The following is an 18,760-nucleotide window of genomic DNA, read 5'->3' on the forward strand; positions in this document are numbered from 1 at the left end:
GTTCTAAATAAAGATATGCACCTATTTAATTTTTATGTAAAAACTCAAGTATGAATTAGGGCATTTATAAAAACTTATGTATCAACTTAATATTTATGGAGAAACTCAAGTATCAATTATATCATTTGCATGAACTCATGTATTAATTTGACAATAATGCAAGAACTCAGATACTAAAATAATTTTTACTCGTCTATTTACACAAACCACTTATAATTATATTTATTGAAAAAATATGGATAATTTGTGTAATATTATTACGTTTTTTGGGTTGTACGTGCAATTTTCTAAAAACTCAAGGAGTAGTTTGTGTAAATAATATGTATATATATATATATATATAACTATTAACGGAATCTTACTTAGTTGAAACTTTACAATAAAAAAATTGTGAGTTTAAATCCCGAAAATAAATAAATAAATAAGACGCACAACTACCCCTTATCTTTACAAACGGAAACCATGAGTTACCTTGAAAACAAAGGGTCGTTAAAAATAAAGTTAAAAAAGAAACCCTTGAAAGTACGTAGAAAAATACATAGAATCCTTCTGGTTGCAATACTTTGTCAAGGCAAAAACTTGAAAACTTGACTATATGTGTTTGTATGTCTCTCTCTATGTGAATATTTATACTGTCTCTCTGATGAATTCTCCAGTTTTATATAAATATCTGAGTAGAAAAGTCATGGCCTACTTAATTGTTTTTAATAGTGATCTATTTATAATTTAATTAAAACAATCAAATAAAAAGAATTATTTGTCACGTCATGATTGGTTTGTTGATATTATCTCTTTAATATTCGTAATTTTATTACATAACTTTGGTAGCCCAAGAAATAACTTTGTCCCTGCAGAAACATTTAATGAATAAATTTCAATGTCATTGTTGTAATAAATACATGTACATGTGCAAATATAAAGTATCTTTACCAGAATGCTTCCTCAAATATGCTCCATTTTGTCATCAAATAGGTTGAAAGACAACATGCTGAAAGGTAAAACAGCCAGAAAAACACATCAGTTTGATATATGTAAAGAGGTTTTACCAGCATTCACATAGTATAAGGTGTTTTTACCTTGATTTGTGTCCTATTATATGTGTAAGTGATGTGAACTAATCCATCGCTGGATTGGATGACAGCCGGATACGAGAACTCCATTCCCAGAGTCTCTTCTAGTGTGACAACGTCGTGCCATGAGTCGCCGTCATCTGTAGAGACAGCAACTTTAAGCACCCCACGAGAGATTGTGTTGTAAGCAAGTACAAGACGGCCGTCTGTCAGTTTAACTCCATCGATTCCTGTTCAGGAAAATGATCATGCGAGCAGGCAATAACACAATACTCTTGGATTATGGAAAGCAAAATGGTTTTGGAATGAAGCAGCGAAAGTTAAAAATGTACTAGATTTAGGAGGTCTAAATGTGATATTCAGGTTTAGAACCTGAATTTGGATTGGGCAGTTCGGTTGGCCTTGCGTAATCCCAGGTATAGCCACCGTCAGATGACTCGGACATGCAAATTCTATTAATGCCCTCGAAGGATCTCAGTAGAACACGCAAGTTTCCCTTGGCAGTCTTGTATGGAACAGGTTGAATCACACTAAGAGACTCGTCCTCAATGTATATTGGCCCGTATTTTCTCCAAGTCCTGCCCAAATCCTTAGTTATCTGTTACAAAAATTAAATGAAAATCGTCAGTTACCACGCAAAACAGAGTTTGTGGAGAAAGAGTGAGACGTTGAAGCCAGTACAACCTCGACCCATGCACCCCAAGAATTCCAGCTCTCAACAGAAGATCCACAGAGCAAGTCCCCATTCTCTAACAAGATGGGCTGGAACCAAAATTCATTTTAAGTCGGGACAGGCATTTGAATATATATCAATGAAGTAAAAAAACATGGATGTAACGCGTTCATTTATACTTTATTTTTAATCGGTCCTAGTATGCCGGGAGGTAGCTGTTTTCTCTCTGACCAAGTGACTCCACCATCACAAGATCGCTTCATGCACCCACTCCACCTGTATAGCAGAACATAGCATGCGGAGTTTTAGAAGTCTGAATGTGATTTTATTAACAAGTCAGCTTGCTTAGAACTAATATTCCTTTTATATCTGTACTTCTTTTTCCCAGAATTTGCCGTCGATTTCAGTTTATATTGACTTTAAACTCACAGTGATATGGTACTACCTTACTTTACATCCAAATAAAATTACTGCAGAAACATGCAAAATTTCAGTAAGTGAGAAGTAAAAGAAAAGGGATGTAATCATCTCATCACCCATTTAACACAAGAAACTTCAAGAACTATGTAATCATTAATGAAAGTATCGCCACTTATAGTTATTAAATACAAAAGAAATTGAAAATAAAACAAACAATGGATAGGCTTGAAACTTACTTTTGGACTTCTTGACCAACTTTGTAGAACAGTAGCACCTCATTTGAAGGGTGTTTAAACAGGACGGGATTCCACATAGGAACATTAAGCTGTTCGTCAGCAACAATAGGAGAGTGCCAATAACCATCCTGCCATTAGATTTAATATCGTAAGAATTCCGTTTCTATGAGGAGGAAATTGACATTCTTTACGAGACCAACGAAGACTAAAAATTCCATTGTTTTAGAAAGCGGAAACACCAAGAAATTAGAGCATAACAATTCATCTTCTCAACATCTAGAGATTAAACTTAGCATAATGAACAAGAACATATAGGTCCTTCAACACACGAGTCACCTTGTAAGTCTGTATCCAGATTTTCACATCAGGTGCTCCCTCTGCCGTACCACCAAAATAAGCGACCAAAAAATGGTCTTTGTCAACCTACAAAAACCCGAATTTAGTAATGTCGTGTTATTTGATATTAATGCAAGAACAAAGTTTCATCCGATAGCAACACCTCTACAATTGTGGAAGCATGGCAGCTCTTGAAGGGGGCTGAGTTTGCAGAAAATGTAAACTCCTCGAGCAGCGGCACCCAAGAGGCACTATCATTCTTCATTTTTGAGAATAGTGTGGGGTTTGTCTTTATACTCCCTACCCCACTGTGTAAAATCAAGATGTTCAGGTTAAAGTCGCAACAAAATGATAATAGTACACTTTGATGGAATAAAGACCTGCTTTCTTGTGGTATATGCTGTCATATGAAACCAATAGTTAATCCGTCACCCTACGCAATCCGCTTAGAGATAATTCTTAATTTTTCCAAATGCATATATCTTCACACATGTCATCTCATACACTTACACACACTGGGAGATCCAAAACACATCCATTCCTTACGAGTCACATGAATTACAAAGTATATCCCTGATTCCAATCTTTTCTTGAGCATTTCTTTCATTTGATTTGATCTCAACTAAGCTATTTAATAGTTTTATTTCATTGGATATTGTATGCTCCGGGATTAATCTATTAGCGCATGCTTGGTTCTTTGGAATGCGTTGGTCCCATCTATCTATTCAAAGTACTTCTCCAGAACAAGAACTGAATACATACAATGAATTCATACATTGACAATGTCTCAATTCCTAACGATGATAAACGTCCGATTATCAGTAATAACCCCGCCAATTGGCTTGTCTTTCCCACACCATCACCACTACAGCATCCTCTATCTTAAGGACTATAATTGTGACTGACCCTCATAAGTTTGTTCTTATGTCCACATGAGCCAATTCAGGGGGAAAATAACAGGACACACACAAGAAAATTGGAAAAAGAGAAAAGGGAGAATCACTGACTACCTTCGAGACAGGAAATGAATCTGAGGGACCAAATTGTGACTTCTGAAATTCAAGAATCCACTTTTAAGCCTGAATGTGCTTTCCAACCAAGAAAATGAAAGATGTAAATCAGACAACAAAGACAAAAACACGAACAACAGCATCAAAACTAGACAAAACACAGAAATTAATTTCCCCATTTGCATAAAAATAAACTTCAAATCTCAACACATTATGAACACCAACTATGTACTATCTCCAGCTATGATATGTACGTGTGTGAGTGCGTGAGAAATGTGAGCACAATTAAATACTGGGAAACATCAGCCTCAACTACTACTCCAATTAATTCCCACAAAATAAAAATAAAATAAAGTAAAGAACAACAACAACTACTATTACTTCTCCAATTATGCAATTATATTATTCGATGTGAAGATAAAGAGTTGACCATGATCTGGTTCATGTGAAATGAAGAGACTAACCACCTCGTTCAGGTAAACTCTCAATGTCTGTCTGCACCTGGAATTGTGTACACCCTGTGTTGTTTTTCGCGCACACCTAATCTTTTGTCTGAAACATAAGAAATGTGGGGAGTTGACAGTAGAAATGCAAGCGGGCGCGGGGAGGGAGACACAGCTCAAGCTGTTGACGGGTTCGGCTACTTGGCAGAAAGAGGGTTGACCCGATTATTATAGAGGATCCAGGGTCTGGAAACTTTCAGAACAACATGGCCATCGTAGATTGTTTACTATCGAAACTGCATGTCCCTCATCAACGAGTTGGCCTGCTACTAATTTTGGATTCAGATGACAACTTATCCCACTTTCATAAGTTGTCCGGCCCAAATTCAGAATTCTATGGTTGTGTAAAATTTTTGTTTGATCTATATATGTAAATGCTACTTACGGTAATGGGCATTTACTCTTGTGTCTTGTTTATCTGTTGTCATGCACTATTTATTCAAGACAATGTAATGAAAAATGATATAATTGTTGGAAATTATAGGTTATAAGTATCACATAATTGATACACATTATATGTTAAGGGATTCGGTAATTATCTCGTAGTTTGGTTTTGAAACCTGCAGCCGAATGAATCGAGGAACCCCGGATCTCGACTTGCGTACGAGCTCCAAAGCGATTCCTTGGATCTACATGCACGTCCTTTGCTATCTCTTTGGATCGGCACTTTGTTCTCACCCTCGTGGAGTGCTACTAGGGCTGTCCACACCAAATTCACACACCTTAAACCCTTGGAAACCTTGGTGATACACCAAAAGAGAATAAGATAGTATTTTGAGGGAGATTTTATGTGAGAACACACGTAGTATGAAGTGTGTTTGTTATATCCATAGGAGCACCTATTTATAGGTGTATACAAGAGGAGCCTTGATCCCACATAAATATGGAAGAGTACAAACATGTGACAGAAAAAGTCACATCCAAGAGGAATCCTCCCAACCAGAATTTTGGGAGACTACAAAACTCTACAAAACATAGATGTATATCTAATATCTCACATTCATACATATTTCACATGGTATCTCCAAACCAAAATTTCTCATATCTCATTCCCTCTTTCACATAGGGAATAAAGCATGCGAACAAGCGAGAAAAGAAATGTGAGGAGAGTCATATTAGGTCATCACCAAACTAGCATAACTCTTCAACTAAAAAACAAAAACAAAAAAACGTTATGTAGCCCAAACCTTGCAGTTGCACTTGATCAAACATCTCTAGATCCCCCAATGAATAAATAGAGCATGTTTGACCCTCTCAAATATGCTTCTACATTCATGACTGGTTAGACATTTTTCTAACTTACTTGTCCGGGCTATGAACAGTAGAACAAAAGTACTTCACCAACCTAGTTCTTCCTCGGCCTCCAACATCAATCAGTTTGGCCTTGACAACTTTTCTAGATATGCTCCTACAGACCACATCACGCATGGCCATTGAATAATATGCTAAAGTAGCATCATCAAGCTAACGCCTTATGACATGGTCCAGAGTCCCAAAGGGTACAAGAAATTATATGGGCTCACATAGTGATGAAGTAGGGACCCATTCAGTCACTCCACATGATAGGTCTTCTTAAAGCACTTGTAGTATGAACACATGTTATGATGGAGCTCCCACTCAATTTGGGCATGTCACTCCTCTTAACATCATATGAACCTCAGTCCAGTCGCTATCCGAGTGCCTGACTTGCATGCCCCCAGACAGTCACTCTCTTAATACTTTATAGTAGCTCGAACGTTCAGCTTTGAATAGGCCTCTTACGAAGTTTGGACGTACTTCATAGTCAATCAAAATATATGATCTCATCTTAACTCCTCTAGCTAAGGCAGCTATTCTTCATCTATTATCCTTCCCCACTTCTCAAGTGCAAAGGTGATCAATCACATGACTCATATATGCCAAATGATCTTTTAAGTCTCATCCCCCTTGCTATCATAGCACTAGGTGATTGCCCGTGTGAGGGCCAATCAGGGCCTAGTGACATTTCATACATTTAAAATAGATACAGTACACTAACAAAATTAAGAATCGCATATTCTTTATTGATAAAAAAGATATTCTTACAGGCTCAATGTTTAAATCCTACGCAATCCCATACTACTCACATGCCCATGAAATGCGTCTCTACGCAAAGGCTTAGTAAAGGGATCAACAATTATATCATTAGTAGGAATACGCCTGAGAACCACTTTTCCTTGCGCAATACTATTACGAATAAAGTGATATCTGGTATCTATCTGCTTGGTCCTCCCGTGCTACTTGAGGTCCTTTGTATATGCTATCGTGGTTGTGTAATCACAATATATCACAACAACATCATCAATATGCACCGAAATGCACAGACTCTTAAAGAGTCTCCTTAACTAAATAACTTCTTGGACTGCTGATGTACACGCAACATATTCTACCTCCATGGTAGACAAAGAGACACAAGGCTGCTTCTTGCTGCACCAAGTGATAGCAACGCCTCCCAATAAGAATACATATCTCGATGTCGATTTGCGTTCATCTCTGTCTGCTGATCCATCAGCATCACTATATCCAACCAGCTTAAACTTCCACCATGGTAGCCCAAAGCCAGATCACTTGTTCCTTTCATATATCTAAGTATCCTCTTGATTGTTATCCAATGGTTGCGTCCAAGATTACTTTGATACCTACTTACCATTCCAACTGCAAAACACAGGTCTGGTCTAGTACACATCATAGCGTACATCAAACTTTCTATAGGGTATACCGAATCTTAGCCATGCGTTTCTTTTCTTCTTCTGTCTTAGGGCATAACTCTTTGCTAAGAACACAACTTTTGTACATGGACATGTCAACATGATTAGCATTGTTCATACGAAATGGCTATATGATTCTTTTGATATAAGTCTCTTGAGGAAAGCTCAAAAGTTTCTTAGAACGATCTCGGTGTATCTTTACACCATGTACGTACTCAGCTTCTCCCATGTCCTTCATCTCAAAAGTTGAAGACAACCACTTTTGAGTGGCTATTATAATCTCCATATTATTTCCTGCCAATAGGATGTCATCCACGTATAATGAAAGAATAAAACGATTCTTCTCACTTCTCTTGACATATACACAATGATCCTTCTCAACCATCGTAAAGCCTATCGAGCTGATAGTTCGATAAAATTGATAGTACCATTGCCTGGATGATTATTTCAGGCCATAAATGGAACGTTTCAAGCGGCACACTTTGCGCTTTTGCCCCATCTCCTGAAAACCTTTAAGTTGATCTATATAGATCTGTTCATCCAGTTCTCCATTGAGAAATGTGGTCATCCCATCTGAAATAATTCCATATCTAGGTGGGCGACAATGGCTAGAATTAAGCGAATAGAGGCAAACCTCACTACTGGGGAGAATATCTCTTCACAATCTATACTCTCTTTTTAGGTATAACCTTTTGTCACTAGCCGAGCTTTAAATTTGTCGATACTTCCATTTGCGCTACGTTTGACCTTTAGAACCCGCTTGTTCCCAATGGTCTTACGTGCACTGAAAGATCAACCAGCTCCTAAACATTGTTCTTAGCCATGGAGCTCATCTCCTCTTTCATTGTAGTTATCCACTTATTTGCATTTGGTGAAGCCACAACTTCTTTGTAAGTAGCTAGTTCATCATTATACACAGAAGCACACATAAAGGATCGCCTTCGATCTCGTATTGACGGCGGGGTATTCCTCCACGTTTGTTTCTTTCCATTTGTGGATTTTGAGAGTTATGTTCCACCAGTGAACAACTCCCACTCAATCTAGGGTCAATTTCATTATCTCCGCCAATTATTGGGTAAGAACGTAGGGTCTCACCCTCGACAGTGATAAAGGCCATGAGTTGTCTATCTAACCAGGTCAATACCCCCTTTATAAATTTAACCACGAAGGGGGAGTTCCTCACTCTCCCGTGCTCTAAAAATTGGTGCGTATGCAGGTAGTCAGACGAGGCATGAGAAGACTTGAGAGGGGGATACCCTTCTCATCTTTGAGAAGGGGAATATGATTTTCTGAAACTGAGGTTTATTAGTTGTTAAGTACGTACATAATTCAACAAGAAATTTCCTTACCTGTCGAATTTCTAAGTCTACCAGTCGAGCTATCCCGACCAGTCCCAATGTAGCATCCCAGAAATGCTCAACTTTTCACGCTCTTGCTACTGTTAAACAAGGCAAGTCCAGAAGAAGGCCTAGTGGAGCTAGTCGGGGTGCTGCCCAATGAACTCATTCTAGTTTTTTCTTTAGGCCCCAGGAGTGGTCCTTGGTGAAGGAGAGACATGTCATTTTCCTATAGATTCACTGGATGCATGGGTCCCCCTAAGAAGGAATTGCAATTATAAGCATGACGAGATGAAATAATTAAGCATAAAAAAAATATAAAATACTCAGAGAGTCCCCTAAGGGTTTACCCAAGGACTCAAGCCAAAATTCCCTAGAAGCCTTTCACCAATTAAAGCCCGACAATCATAAGGGTCTTCATTCAGTTCAACCAGTAAAGAAGACAAGGCCACAATCCTTGCCCCAACACTTACAGAAGGAAAGGCCTCCTACAGCCAGTGATTTGGGAAAGTCTAAGGGTAAGGGGGCAACACATAGAAGAAACTATTCTTCCAACGCTTTGGGTTATTAGGGGCAAGCAAGAAGGACACCTATTGTCGTGGTATAAAGCAAAAAAGCCATTTTCAACACGTTTCAGCCAAAAACCCTGAGCAAAAATACTAGCAGTGATAGGGGACCCGCAGAAACAAAAAATCATGCAAAAACTAGCCAAAACCTAAAAGAATTAGGGACCAACTGATTCAAAAGCATATGGAAATGACGGGGAATGTCAGCATAAAAGGAAGGAATGGGGAAACGTAAGACTGACCATTATTGGGTTAGGAAAGAAACACAGACAATTCGAAGGAGGAGAATTGTTGGGATCGCATTTTGTGCTTATTTCATATGATATTTTGACCTATTTTGTGATCAAAATGCTTCTAACTAAATATTATTTTGCAGCATTAGGACAAATAAAATGAAAAATGAAGAAAAGAACCAAAATAAAAATTCAGACAAGACTCAAACTCGATTTTTGGCAAGAATTGGGAGCTGTTTGGACTACCTTTTGATGAATAAGGAGTTTAACTAGGATTATAATTTTATTTTCATTAGTCTTTTAGTTCAATTAGGAATCTACCTTTAATCCTAGTAGAATTAGGTATCTAGTTAGTATATATATGTGATGTAATTCACTTTAAGAGTCAACTTTTGAACTCTTGTAAATTTCAGACCTTGAATTCTCGTCTCTCTATTTCTCTACGTTTTTATAATTTTTTTTACTTTGCTTTTCATGCGTTCTTCCATGAGCATGTCTAGCTAGTTCTCTCATTCCGGATGAAAACTTGGTGAATGCTTAATTCCATCAAGTTGTGAGATTTAATTTATGCTTTTTACTTTTATTCATATTGGTATTTGTGTTGTTCTTCTGTTTTTATTACAAATAATTTGATTTATTAATGATAGGTACCATTATTCATTGTCAAAAATATTTGTCTAGTCATTGAACTTGCAAATCCGTAATTGTTTGTTTAGTTCAATAACTAGTGGTACCATAGCATAATTGATTATGTAGAAATTTTCAATTATGTTGTGGGGAATACACAATCTAACTTAAATAAATCCTCGTAGGAATTAATTGGTTAGAATTGGGCCTTTCTAGTTCTTAATGTTATTGGTAAATTAAATCATGGGGACGTTCTCAAGGTTGTTTACTGATTAGGGATTTAGTCAACGGACGTTTCTTGACTATCCAAAAAGTAAGGAAAGGTGAGGCCATTAGGTCGTACCAATGGTCATAACCAATTTATCTATCATGAATGATTGTTAGTTTTACATCTATGATCGACCGTAGAATTAAGCAGGATCCTGTCTTTAACTGGAATACTTTTCTCTTATGTTTACCTCTTCTAATTTTATTAGCTCTTTAGTTTAATTTAGTTTTATTTTTATTTTTTTTTTCACAATAAAAAACCACCTAATTATTTTTATTTTTGAAGAAATTAATTTAAAATCAATCCCTGTGGATTCGACCCTATTCACGCTTCTAAAAAAGTATTCGTAAGAACTATTTTTGGTGGATTCGACACCCATCAAGAATGGAGGCGGCTGGTAGGAGAAGGAATATAAATAGTGAAAGATGGAAAAATATGAAATTCAACTATCAACTGAGCCACGACAGAAGTTTTGAGACAAGAAGACCCCTAATCCACCGGCGATTGGGGCACTTCCCTCTCTTCTTCCCCAAGAGAGGACCCTTTCCCTTTATTCCCCCTACTTCCTCTTCTTTAGGCTCCTCATCTATTAGACGGCGAGCAGTCGTCACCATCTGACGGAGGCGGACACTTGGGAACTGGCGAGCTAAGGCCCGCCCTCTTGGAACTGGTTTTGGAGGGATCATTGCTGGGAAGGTTTCCTTCACAAACCTAACAGATTCATCTGAAGATGTCATTAAAGGACTCCAAGAAGAAAATTGCAAAGGAGTTGTGGAAGAGAGAAGGAAATATTTACAAATTTTGGGAGGACGAAACCCTTGCTCTTCAAGAGGAACACACGAAAAGAGGACGAAGAAAAAGAGAAGTTACACTTGGGTTAAGGACGTAGGGAGGAAGTTAAACCCACATCCCTCCATAACTGCCCCTTATTGGGCGGTTACTAGGTAGTTCAGGCGCGTGGGAGGGGGACAGTTGCCAAACGCCCTCCAAAACAGCAATCATGATTATTAGGGGTAACCCTAGTCGTTATTGCCTTACTAACAGCATGCAGAACGCAAACCCCAATACTTCAAAAAGTAGATAAGAGGCAGGAAAAGAGCAAAAGACAAGGGGGACACCCAGAACCATGAGTCCTCCCAAGATGAACAAATGGGGGGTAGCCTCCCTCAAATATAACAAGAACTTCCTACTCTAAGAAGGAGTTAGGGGACACCCTTCCTTTGTAGAGTGGGGGGGGATTGAATGATGCATATGGCCCAAAGAGAGACCAGCCCAAGAAGGAATAAAGAACCCAAGACCTCCCATATTAGCCCAATGACCCATGAAGAGGTAAGAGCCCAAGATGCTCACAGACTTAGCCCAAAGATTTGGCCTAATAAGGATATTGGCTCAAGGCCCATACTTAGAACATTTCCCGATGTGGCATAGTTCTAGCTCGCCAAGTATACCCTATAAGCACGCAGTCAAGGGGAGGACCCCTTAAAGCCTTAGATTCCTTGGTGGGCAGGAGTCCTCACCAGTGAAGGACTCCTTCAGCAACTAGAAGTCCTCACAGATGAAAGATCTCCCCCAACTCGGATATAGGTCTTCAAAAAGTAAACCTAATAGCAGATAAGAACATATCAAGACTTATCCAAACAACCTTCACCCTCTTTATCCGAAAATTAAGGGAAACGTGAAGATTCCCATCGCAGGAAGGCACCCCTCTATAAAAACAGGTTTTGTTTCTCAAGTCCTTTGACTGATTAGCCCGAGTCCATCAAAGCCAAACTTGCTGGGCTCGTGCTATTTTTGCACGCATCAATTATAATAATAATATGTTGTCCATTAAATTTTGTAAACAAGGGCTTAACGATAATTTTTCTATCAAAAGTATATGGATACATCAAAATAAATACTTGATAGAATTTATTCTGTTTCAATAATACATATAAGTAAACACCTAATTAATTATATAAAATTTTTATATCATTCATTTAACAAAAAATAATTCTATTATTCATTTAATATGATTTTCGAAATAAACGGGACCAAAAAGTTTAAAGTACACTGGGACTTGAATCAATTCTTCCAATACATTTGTTTTGAATATTGAACTTGCAGCCCAATGACTGCATTCAACTCTACTTACCTAATGAGAGCATGTACAAGACCTGACATTGCAGTTTACAGCGCACAAGTGACAACTCACAAGTGTGGGCATTCAGGGCAATAATGTACCATTAATACTAATAATAACTGCATGACCAGCTAACAGATGCCCTCTCACCCTCCCTTTATCTTTTTGAGAAAAGGAATCCCCATCAACTTGGCTTGTTAAGTTGCAAAACACGGAAACACGATATGCACACTGCCTATCATAGTCCCACTTTGTTGGAACACTAAAGAGTAAAAATTCTTGCTTGGGAATTCTTGGAACCTCATTTTTGTTTGATTCAGCAAATAATGCTCCAAGAAATAATAATACTATAGATGAAAAAAGGAATATCCTACATTCATCGTATAAAGTTAAAAAATAAATAAATAATCCTACTTTTAATAAAATTCAAACTTGAAATCTTAAATTTTTTATCGAAATCTTGATTTTTGAACTCCATTATTTAAAATAGAGGTCCTATCGAATGTGTGGATATTTATCGTACTTAATGTAAATGTATTTAGAAAAAAAAAATACAGGCAACCTCTTTATGATATTGTAAATAGACATATTACCCTCTATAAAAAAAATTAGTATCTCTTCCTGTATTTTTTATAATACAATAATTTACCCATCTGTATGTTTTAAAATAAAACAAGTTAACTCATTAGATATGGAGATAAAATATTGCATTATAATATTTATTTGCAATATTACAGGGATAATTATATTAAGCTCACTTATTTTATTATTTTTAATTAAATAATATATTAATCGAATTAATATATTGATTAATTATTTAAATAAATTATGTAATTATTGCTTAAAAAAGAAATCTCCACCGCTCAAACTGTCTTAATCACTGATTTTCAGCCAGCACTTGGGAGGTATGTTGATGTGATGTGTGTTCGCCCTGTAGCCTTACAATCTGTACACCCAATCAAGATAAGGAAATTGGATAGTAATTATTAAAAATGAAAAGGACCCTTTAAATAAAAATACATGTGAAAGTGGGGGAAGAATAGAATATGTAAGAGAAAGGGTTTTCTTGTAAAGCAAAGGATTCTGTGTTGTATGATGCAAACCAGCATAAAAGACAAACAAAGCCTGCCATATATCATCATTACACCATCTAGATTCCCTCCAGCCCACTACCATCCAAACAGTTCAAATGTTTTTAATAATTAAGACAACGTTGTATGGAAGATATTTGGTGAAGTGGGAGAGTTAGAAAGGCCATATATATGAACCGAACATCAATAATTGAGAGTTCAAGATTACATAAACCCTACATTAGTAATTACTCGTAATATTAATGTGAGTAGAATTTTTTTAGTTATATTAGGTTTGTTTGAATTAAATTAAGTGTAAATTACAATCACCTTTCATGAAATTTGGTATAATTATGAATACTATTTAATTGTTTGAAAAATTATAAATACCCCTATGATATTTGATGAAATTATGTAATCCTTGGATGGAGGTACAGAATTGTCAATTTTGCAATTACTGCATTTTTTTTATTTTCTTTAAAAAAAATTGAAAACTTATATAAAAATCGAATGGGGTGGATGAAAATATTTTAAAAATTATAAAAATGTTATCTACTTAATCCATAAAAAAATTATAAAAGATAAATAAAATTATAATTTTTAATCCATAAGGGTATTTTGGTCAGTCCACCATAAAAATTGGATGGGAGCTTAACGAATTGGGATAATTGTTAGACGACCGTTAAAATCAGAGGGGTATGGATAATTTTTAAATAACAAGGGGGTATTCGTAATTATATTCGATCGAATAAGTGTGATATATTTATTATGTGATTGGTCATTCTTCTTGAACTATACACCAATAATATTAATACACTTATCATATAATTGTTCAGATTTAATTAAATCCGATCTGAATTAGAATTTACCCTGATGTGAATTCAATTCTTATGTCATAAATAGGATCGGAAGAATACATCATAATACCCTTGTGGGATTGGATTCGTAGCCGTAACGTCATTATACGACGTTCGATTCTTATACCTTACAATTAGGATCATAGTTGTCCATCAAAATAGCGTTATGGGATTCAATTTGCAATCCCGACACCCACGTCATCTAGTTCTTATATTTACAATTGGGATAGAAAGTTCGTGACATTTCATTATAGGATATCTTGATGTGGGATTCGATCCGCCACACCTATGCTCATGTAGGCTAGGTTCGCGAGAGCTCCTAACATCAGGAAGTACTGCAATACTAGCATCATCACTCTTGCAAGAGCGATGTGCGATTAATTTAATTTGCAATATCCAATGCCCACACAAACTGGCTTCATTGTAGATCAAATGTTAGAATACGAAAATCACAACTCGTAAACATGTGATGTTGAGAGATAAATACCTCAAAAGCTAGGTATATGCTGCTCCTCACATGCATCAGCACGTATAAAGATGTATAAGATTAGTTTGATCTTAAAAAATTTAAACGACCTGCAATAAGTTGTTAACAAGTCAATTGGGGGTAAATATGAATTTTCATTTAATTTTTTTTTTTTGGCTAACATCAGTTAATTTGGTGAATTTTTATTAATAATGGGATCTATATATTGGACGAAAACAAACGTTGAGGATACTAAATGTAATTTTTCAAATTACAGAAATTTACGTATAATTACATTAAATTTCAAAAGATGGCACTGTAATTATCCCTTGTTATTAATACTTTCATCATATCTGAGTGTTAGGCTGCATAACATAGCTTGGATTTGATAATGACCTTCCCAGCCTAACCAAGGACATTTTAGTAATTGCGCTCAAGATGAAGCAAACAATTTTGTAGCATGCTCAACTCATATCTCAAATACAAATAGGAAAACTTATTAAAAGACCATAATGCACCTACCCTACCACCCTCTCACTGCAGCATACGGGTCCAAATGGTCATTACGGGTGTGCTTGCAAAGAATAAATTATTAAAAAAGTTATAAATTAAGAAAACCTGTAAGTTGGATGTTTGAATAAATAATTTAATATTTACAATTTATTATTAAGTTGCAAGAGTCGTTAGAAATTTATTTATAGCCTTTATTATAAACTAATTTAATTTAAATAATTCAAAAACATAATTATAAATAACATATAATATTTTTTAATTTATTTTTAAGAATAAATTAATATACATTTATCTAAAACGACTGCAGACACTATCTAGATCAAAAGGTACGCAATTATTTCACCAATTTTGTGACTCATCTCTCTCACACTTAGAGCTTTTAATTTAGGCCGACCTACTTAAAGTTTCATTATACAATCGAATTATGTTGATATATTGAGTCAAATTAAATATAAGTAGTGCTGGTATTTAATTAACTACCCAAATTAAAATAATTCTGTGACAGCCTAAACTTAATAATACTAATCCCTACTAAACTTAGTTGGAATAAAGCTTAGGTATTTAGCATTTATAATTTACTAGTTGTCGTTGCACGCGATTCTCACGAGCATATAAAAAGAACCGTAGTGTGAGATGATCAGAAAAAATAATTATAATCTGGTGGAAAAAATAATTAGAAATAAGATGAGAGAGAAATGTGGAGTAATGGGTAATTATAAAAATATATATAATTAAAAATATTAAAATTACTAATTTAGAAAAATATTTTTAAAGAAAAAAAATAAAATAAAAAATATATTTAAATATTAAAAAATTGGCACTATAGAATATTTTCTTTCATAATAGTATAGATACTATTTGTCAAGAGAGCTTCTAAAGTAACCAATATGGTTGGTAAATGTGGATTACTTAAAGTGTCCCTAATTATATTTATTTGTTCTATAAATAACTATTTTTCCATTAATTAGTTTTATTAATAAGTTTTTTTATTCAAACATAGTTTTCAAGTTAATTTATTTGAATAAATATAATAAATTTTTAACTATTCACACGCATTAAGCTGTACTTAAATCGCTAGTGTATGATGATGGCAATTAATGAGAGATTTTACGCCTAAATGTCTGATTCAGAGTAGGAAATTAATCTTGATTGAGGTTCGTGATGATCAAGCAATTCTCGTCCGTGGGGTCCAATTAGTATGTATCCTCGAGTTGGATGATGGGGTCTGCCTGCAACACAGAGTTATGTTATTTGAGGTGGTTTTCATTACGATGATAAAGTCAGAATCTGTTCAAGATAACAGGGGTCATAGAGTTCGATCTCAACATAAAATGCATCCCTATGCATGAAGCCCTCAACGTATTTATAGGAGCACATATGTCAAAGTCCATGCGGTCCACGTGTCGATCTGGTAACCCTTGGATGGATTGGGAATCCACGGCTAATAATTTAAATTAGGCAATCAAATCGATTGAAAACCCGACACACTCAAACAGATGCATTCTAAAATTTCCATATTTTTCGAGGATAATTTGATTTTAGATCCTATAAAAAAAAAAAAAAACAGATTGAGAAAAACCCTCTGCCGACGCCATTAGGGAAGGTAGATATTACTATAGATGGATGCATGATTCATAAATACATAGACCTGCAATATTAAGTTCACAAGGGGGATGTGGGTGTGGGGTATAATTTATAAGCATCTTCATATATCTATACTTTTATTATTTATTAAATTTGAGAGATTTTGATAGAAACTTATATTGATTAAAATACCGTAAAGTATATTTATTCTTAAACAAAATAATGATTTCTTTTTAAAATTTCCATCATGTACGTATAAAATTCACGAAAATTATTTAGAAAGAAATAGTTTTGATCAGTTATACGTATCTTTTTCTTTTTCATATAATTAAGTAAAATTTAAATTATGCGTACACATTGAGTCTGTTCCAATAACTAATTTTTATAAAGTCCAAGTAGCTGGTAATCCTGCTCCATGGCTATGGTGTTACCGAGCAAAAACCCAACTCACTATAAGGGTGTTGTTGGTCGGACTTATAGATTTTTTGAGAGTTTGTACGACTTATAAAACTATTTGGTAACCTTTTTTTAGGATGTATTTGGATCGATGGATTTAAATTTAATATGATTTGGAGAAAGGATTTCAAATGACCCCATTTGAAAAGAATTTAAAATCCATTCATTTTCATCAAAATATAGTCGAGAATCAGAATGGAACGATTTAAAATCATTCAAATTTAGAATTATGTAAACATGTTTAAAGTGTTCGTTATTAAGTATTTGAAATTCATGATTTCAAATACTTCAATCCAAATGCAACCTTAACGAACTTATAATAAAATCTCAAAATAATATATTTAGGATCTTATAAACTTTTTTAAAAAAATAAACTCAACCCAGTTTTATTTTTTTAATAAAATCTTATAATGTTGTGTTTGGATTGATGGATTTTTGGATCAAAGGATTTTATTCATAATAACAAATCCATCAAACTTGTTTGGGTAAATTCATACAACAAAAGATTTCAAATCCTTGAACTTTTATTTTGAACAACGTTTTGTGGCATTATGAAGAGTTTGGAATCCATTTGTATTTATTACAACATAGTTCCAAATTCGAGCGGAAGGATTTGAAATTCATCTGTATTTATCATAACATAGTTCCAAATTCGAACACAAGGATTTGAAATCCTTAAACTTTTGAATGATCCAAATGTGCGGATTGATGGATTTCGATTTGAAGGAAGGATTTGGAGAAAAGATTTCAAATGACCCCATTTAAAAAGAATCTCATATTAATCAAAACTTAGTTTAGAATTAAAATGGAAGGATTTAAAATTCTTTACATTTAGAATTATCCAAACAAATTCAAAAATTTATTAGGAAGGATTTGATGCAACCTCAAAGAATTTGCTATTAAGGATTCGAAATTCGTGGTTTCAAATCTTTCGATCAAATGTAGCCTAAAGTTATTTAAAATGCTTATTTCAAATCCTCCCGTCAAATCCAAATCCTGTCATTCATATGCAATTTTAAATTATTGAACGAATATATCCAAACTATAAAAAAAAAAAAAAGAAATAAACAAGAAACTACTGTAGTAATAAGCACCTATATTCATGAAACTGATACTCATAAATTTTTTTAGAGTAAATTACAACGACTTCATCTATAGTTTGGCATAATTATGAATACTCTCTCGTTGTTTGAAAAATTACAAGTACCCCCTTGATGTTTGATGAAATAATGTAATCCTTGAATGTAGGTATGAAATTGTCAACTTTAATTTATCTTTATTATATATATTTTTAAAAAAAATTAAAATTTTGTAAAAATTTGGACGAGTGAATGAAAAAATATGAAAAATTATAAAAAAAATTATCCATATAATCCACAAAAGGAAATAAAAAATATTAAAAAATAAAATAAATTTATAATTTTTAGTCCACCAGCGCATTTTTGTCAGTTTACCATAAAAATGAACGAAAACTTAATAAACACTAACAGATTGGACTAACTGTTAGACAACCGTTAAAATTAGAGAGAGTTGATAATTTTTAAAACAATAAAAAATATATTCATAATTATATCAAATTTTTTTAAAAAAAAAAGTCCTTTTGCAACTTATTTTTTCTTTCATGAAACCTCGACCGTAGATTGTATCGATATTTGAAAGTCAATGGTCTAATTTCATAGAAGTTAATCAG

The 18,760-nt window shown here is 34.6% G+C and overlaps 1 protein-coding gene across 4 annotated transcripts; it reads right to left on the bottom strand.

Moving 5' to 3' along the window:
- Positions 1–753: 753 nt before the first annotated feature.
- Positions 754–4,562, bottom strand: LOC105155656 (BNR/Asp-box repeat family protein). 4 transcript variants are annotated; one of them, XM_020699122.2, is made up of 11 exons: positions 4,213–4,562; positions 3,746–3,814; positions 2,899–3,043; positions 2,736–2,822; positions 2,400–2,527; positions 1,923–2,019; positions 1,755–1,832; positions 1,443–1,668; positions 1,077–1,300; positions 931–988; positions 754–848 (listed from the first exon to the last, which is right to left on the bottom strand). In XM_020699122.2, exons 3-10 carry the CDS (start codon positions 2,998–3,000, stop codon positions 965–967), a joined length of 966 nt encoding a protein of 321 aa, XP_020554781.1. In that variant the 5' UTR covers positions 3,001–3,043; positions 3,746–3,814; positions 4,213–4,562; the 3' UTR covers positions 754–848; positions 931–964. The 4 variants fall into 4 exon arrangements, with proteins under 4 accessions (XP_020554781.1, XP_020554777.1, XP_020554779.1 ...); XM_020699118.2 differs by having other exon boundaries at positions 3,746–3,823; XM_020699120.2 differs by having other exon boundaries at positions 4,210–4,562.
- Positions 4,563–18,760: the final 14,198 nt, after the last annotated feature.

This window comes from Sesamum indicum, linkage group LG2 (genome assembly GCF_026168435.1).
Source record: "Sesamum indicum cultivar Baizhima isolate 11 linkage group LG2, ASM2616843v1, whole genome shotgun sequence".
NCBI classification, from domain to species: Eukaryota; Viridiplantae; Streptophyta; class Magnoliopsida; order Lamiales; family Pedaliaceae; genus Sesamum; species Sesamum indicum.

What these genes read in the sequence shown, in the direction of transcription:
- LOC105155656 (XM_020699122.2), bottom strand. Translation starts at nt 3,000, where the DNA reads ATGAAGAATGATAGTGCCTCTTGGGTGCCGCTGCTCGAGGAGTTTACA. An exon ending in TCTGGATACAGACTTACAAG is followed by an intron (nt 2,528 to 2,735) that starts GTGACTCGTGTG and finishes ATCTAATGGCAG; the next exon opens with GATGGTTATTGGCACTCTCC. An exon ending in TAGGACCGATTAAAAATAAA is followed by an intron (nt 1,833 to 1,922) that starts GTATAAATGAAC and finishes TTTTGGTTCCAG; the next exon opens with CCCATCTTGTTAGAGAATGG.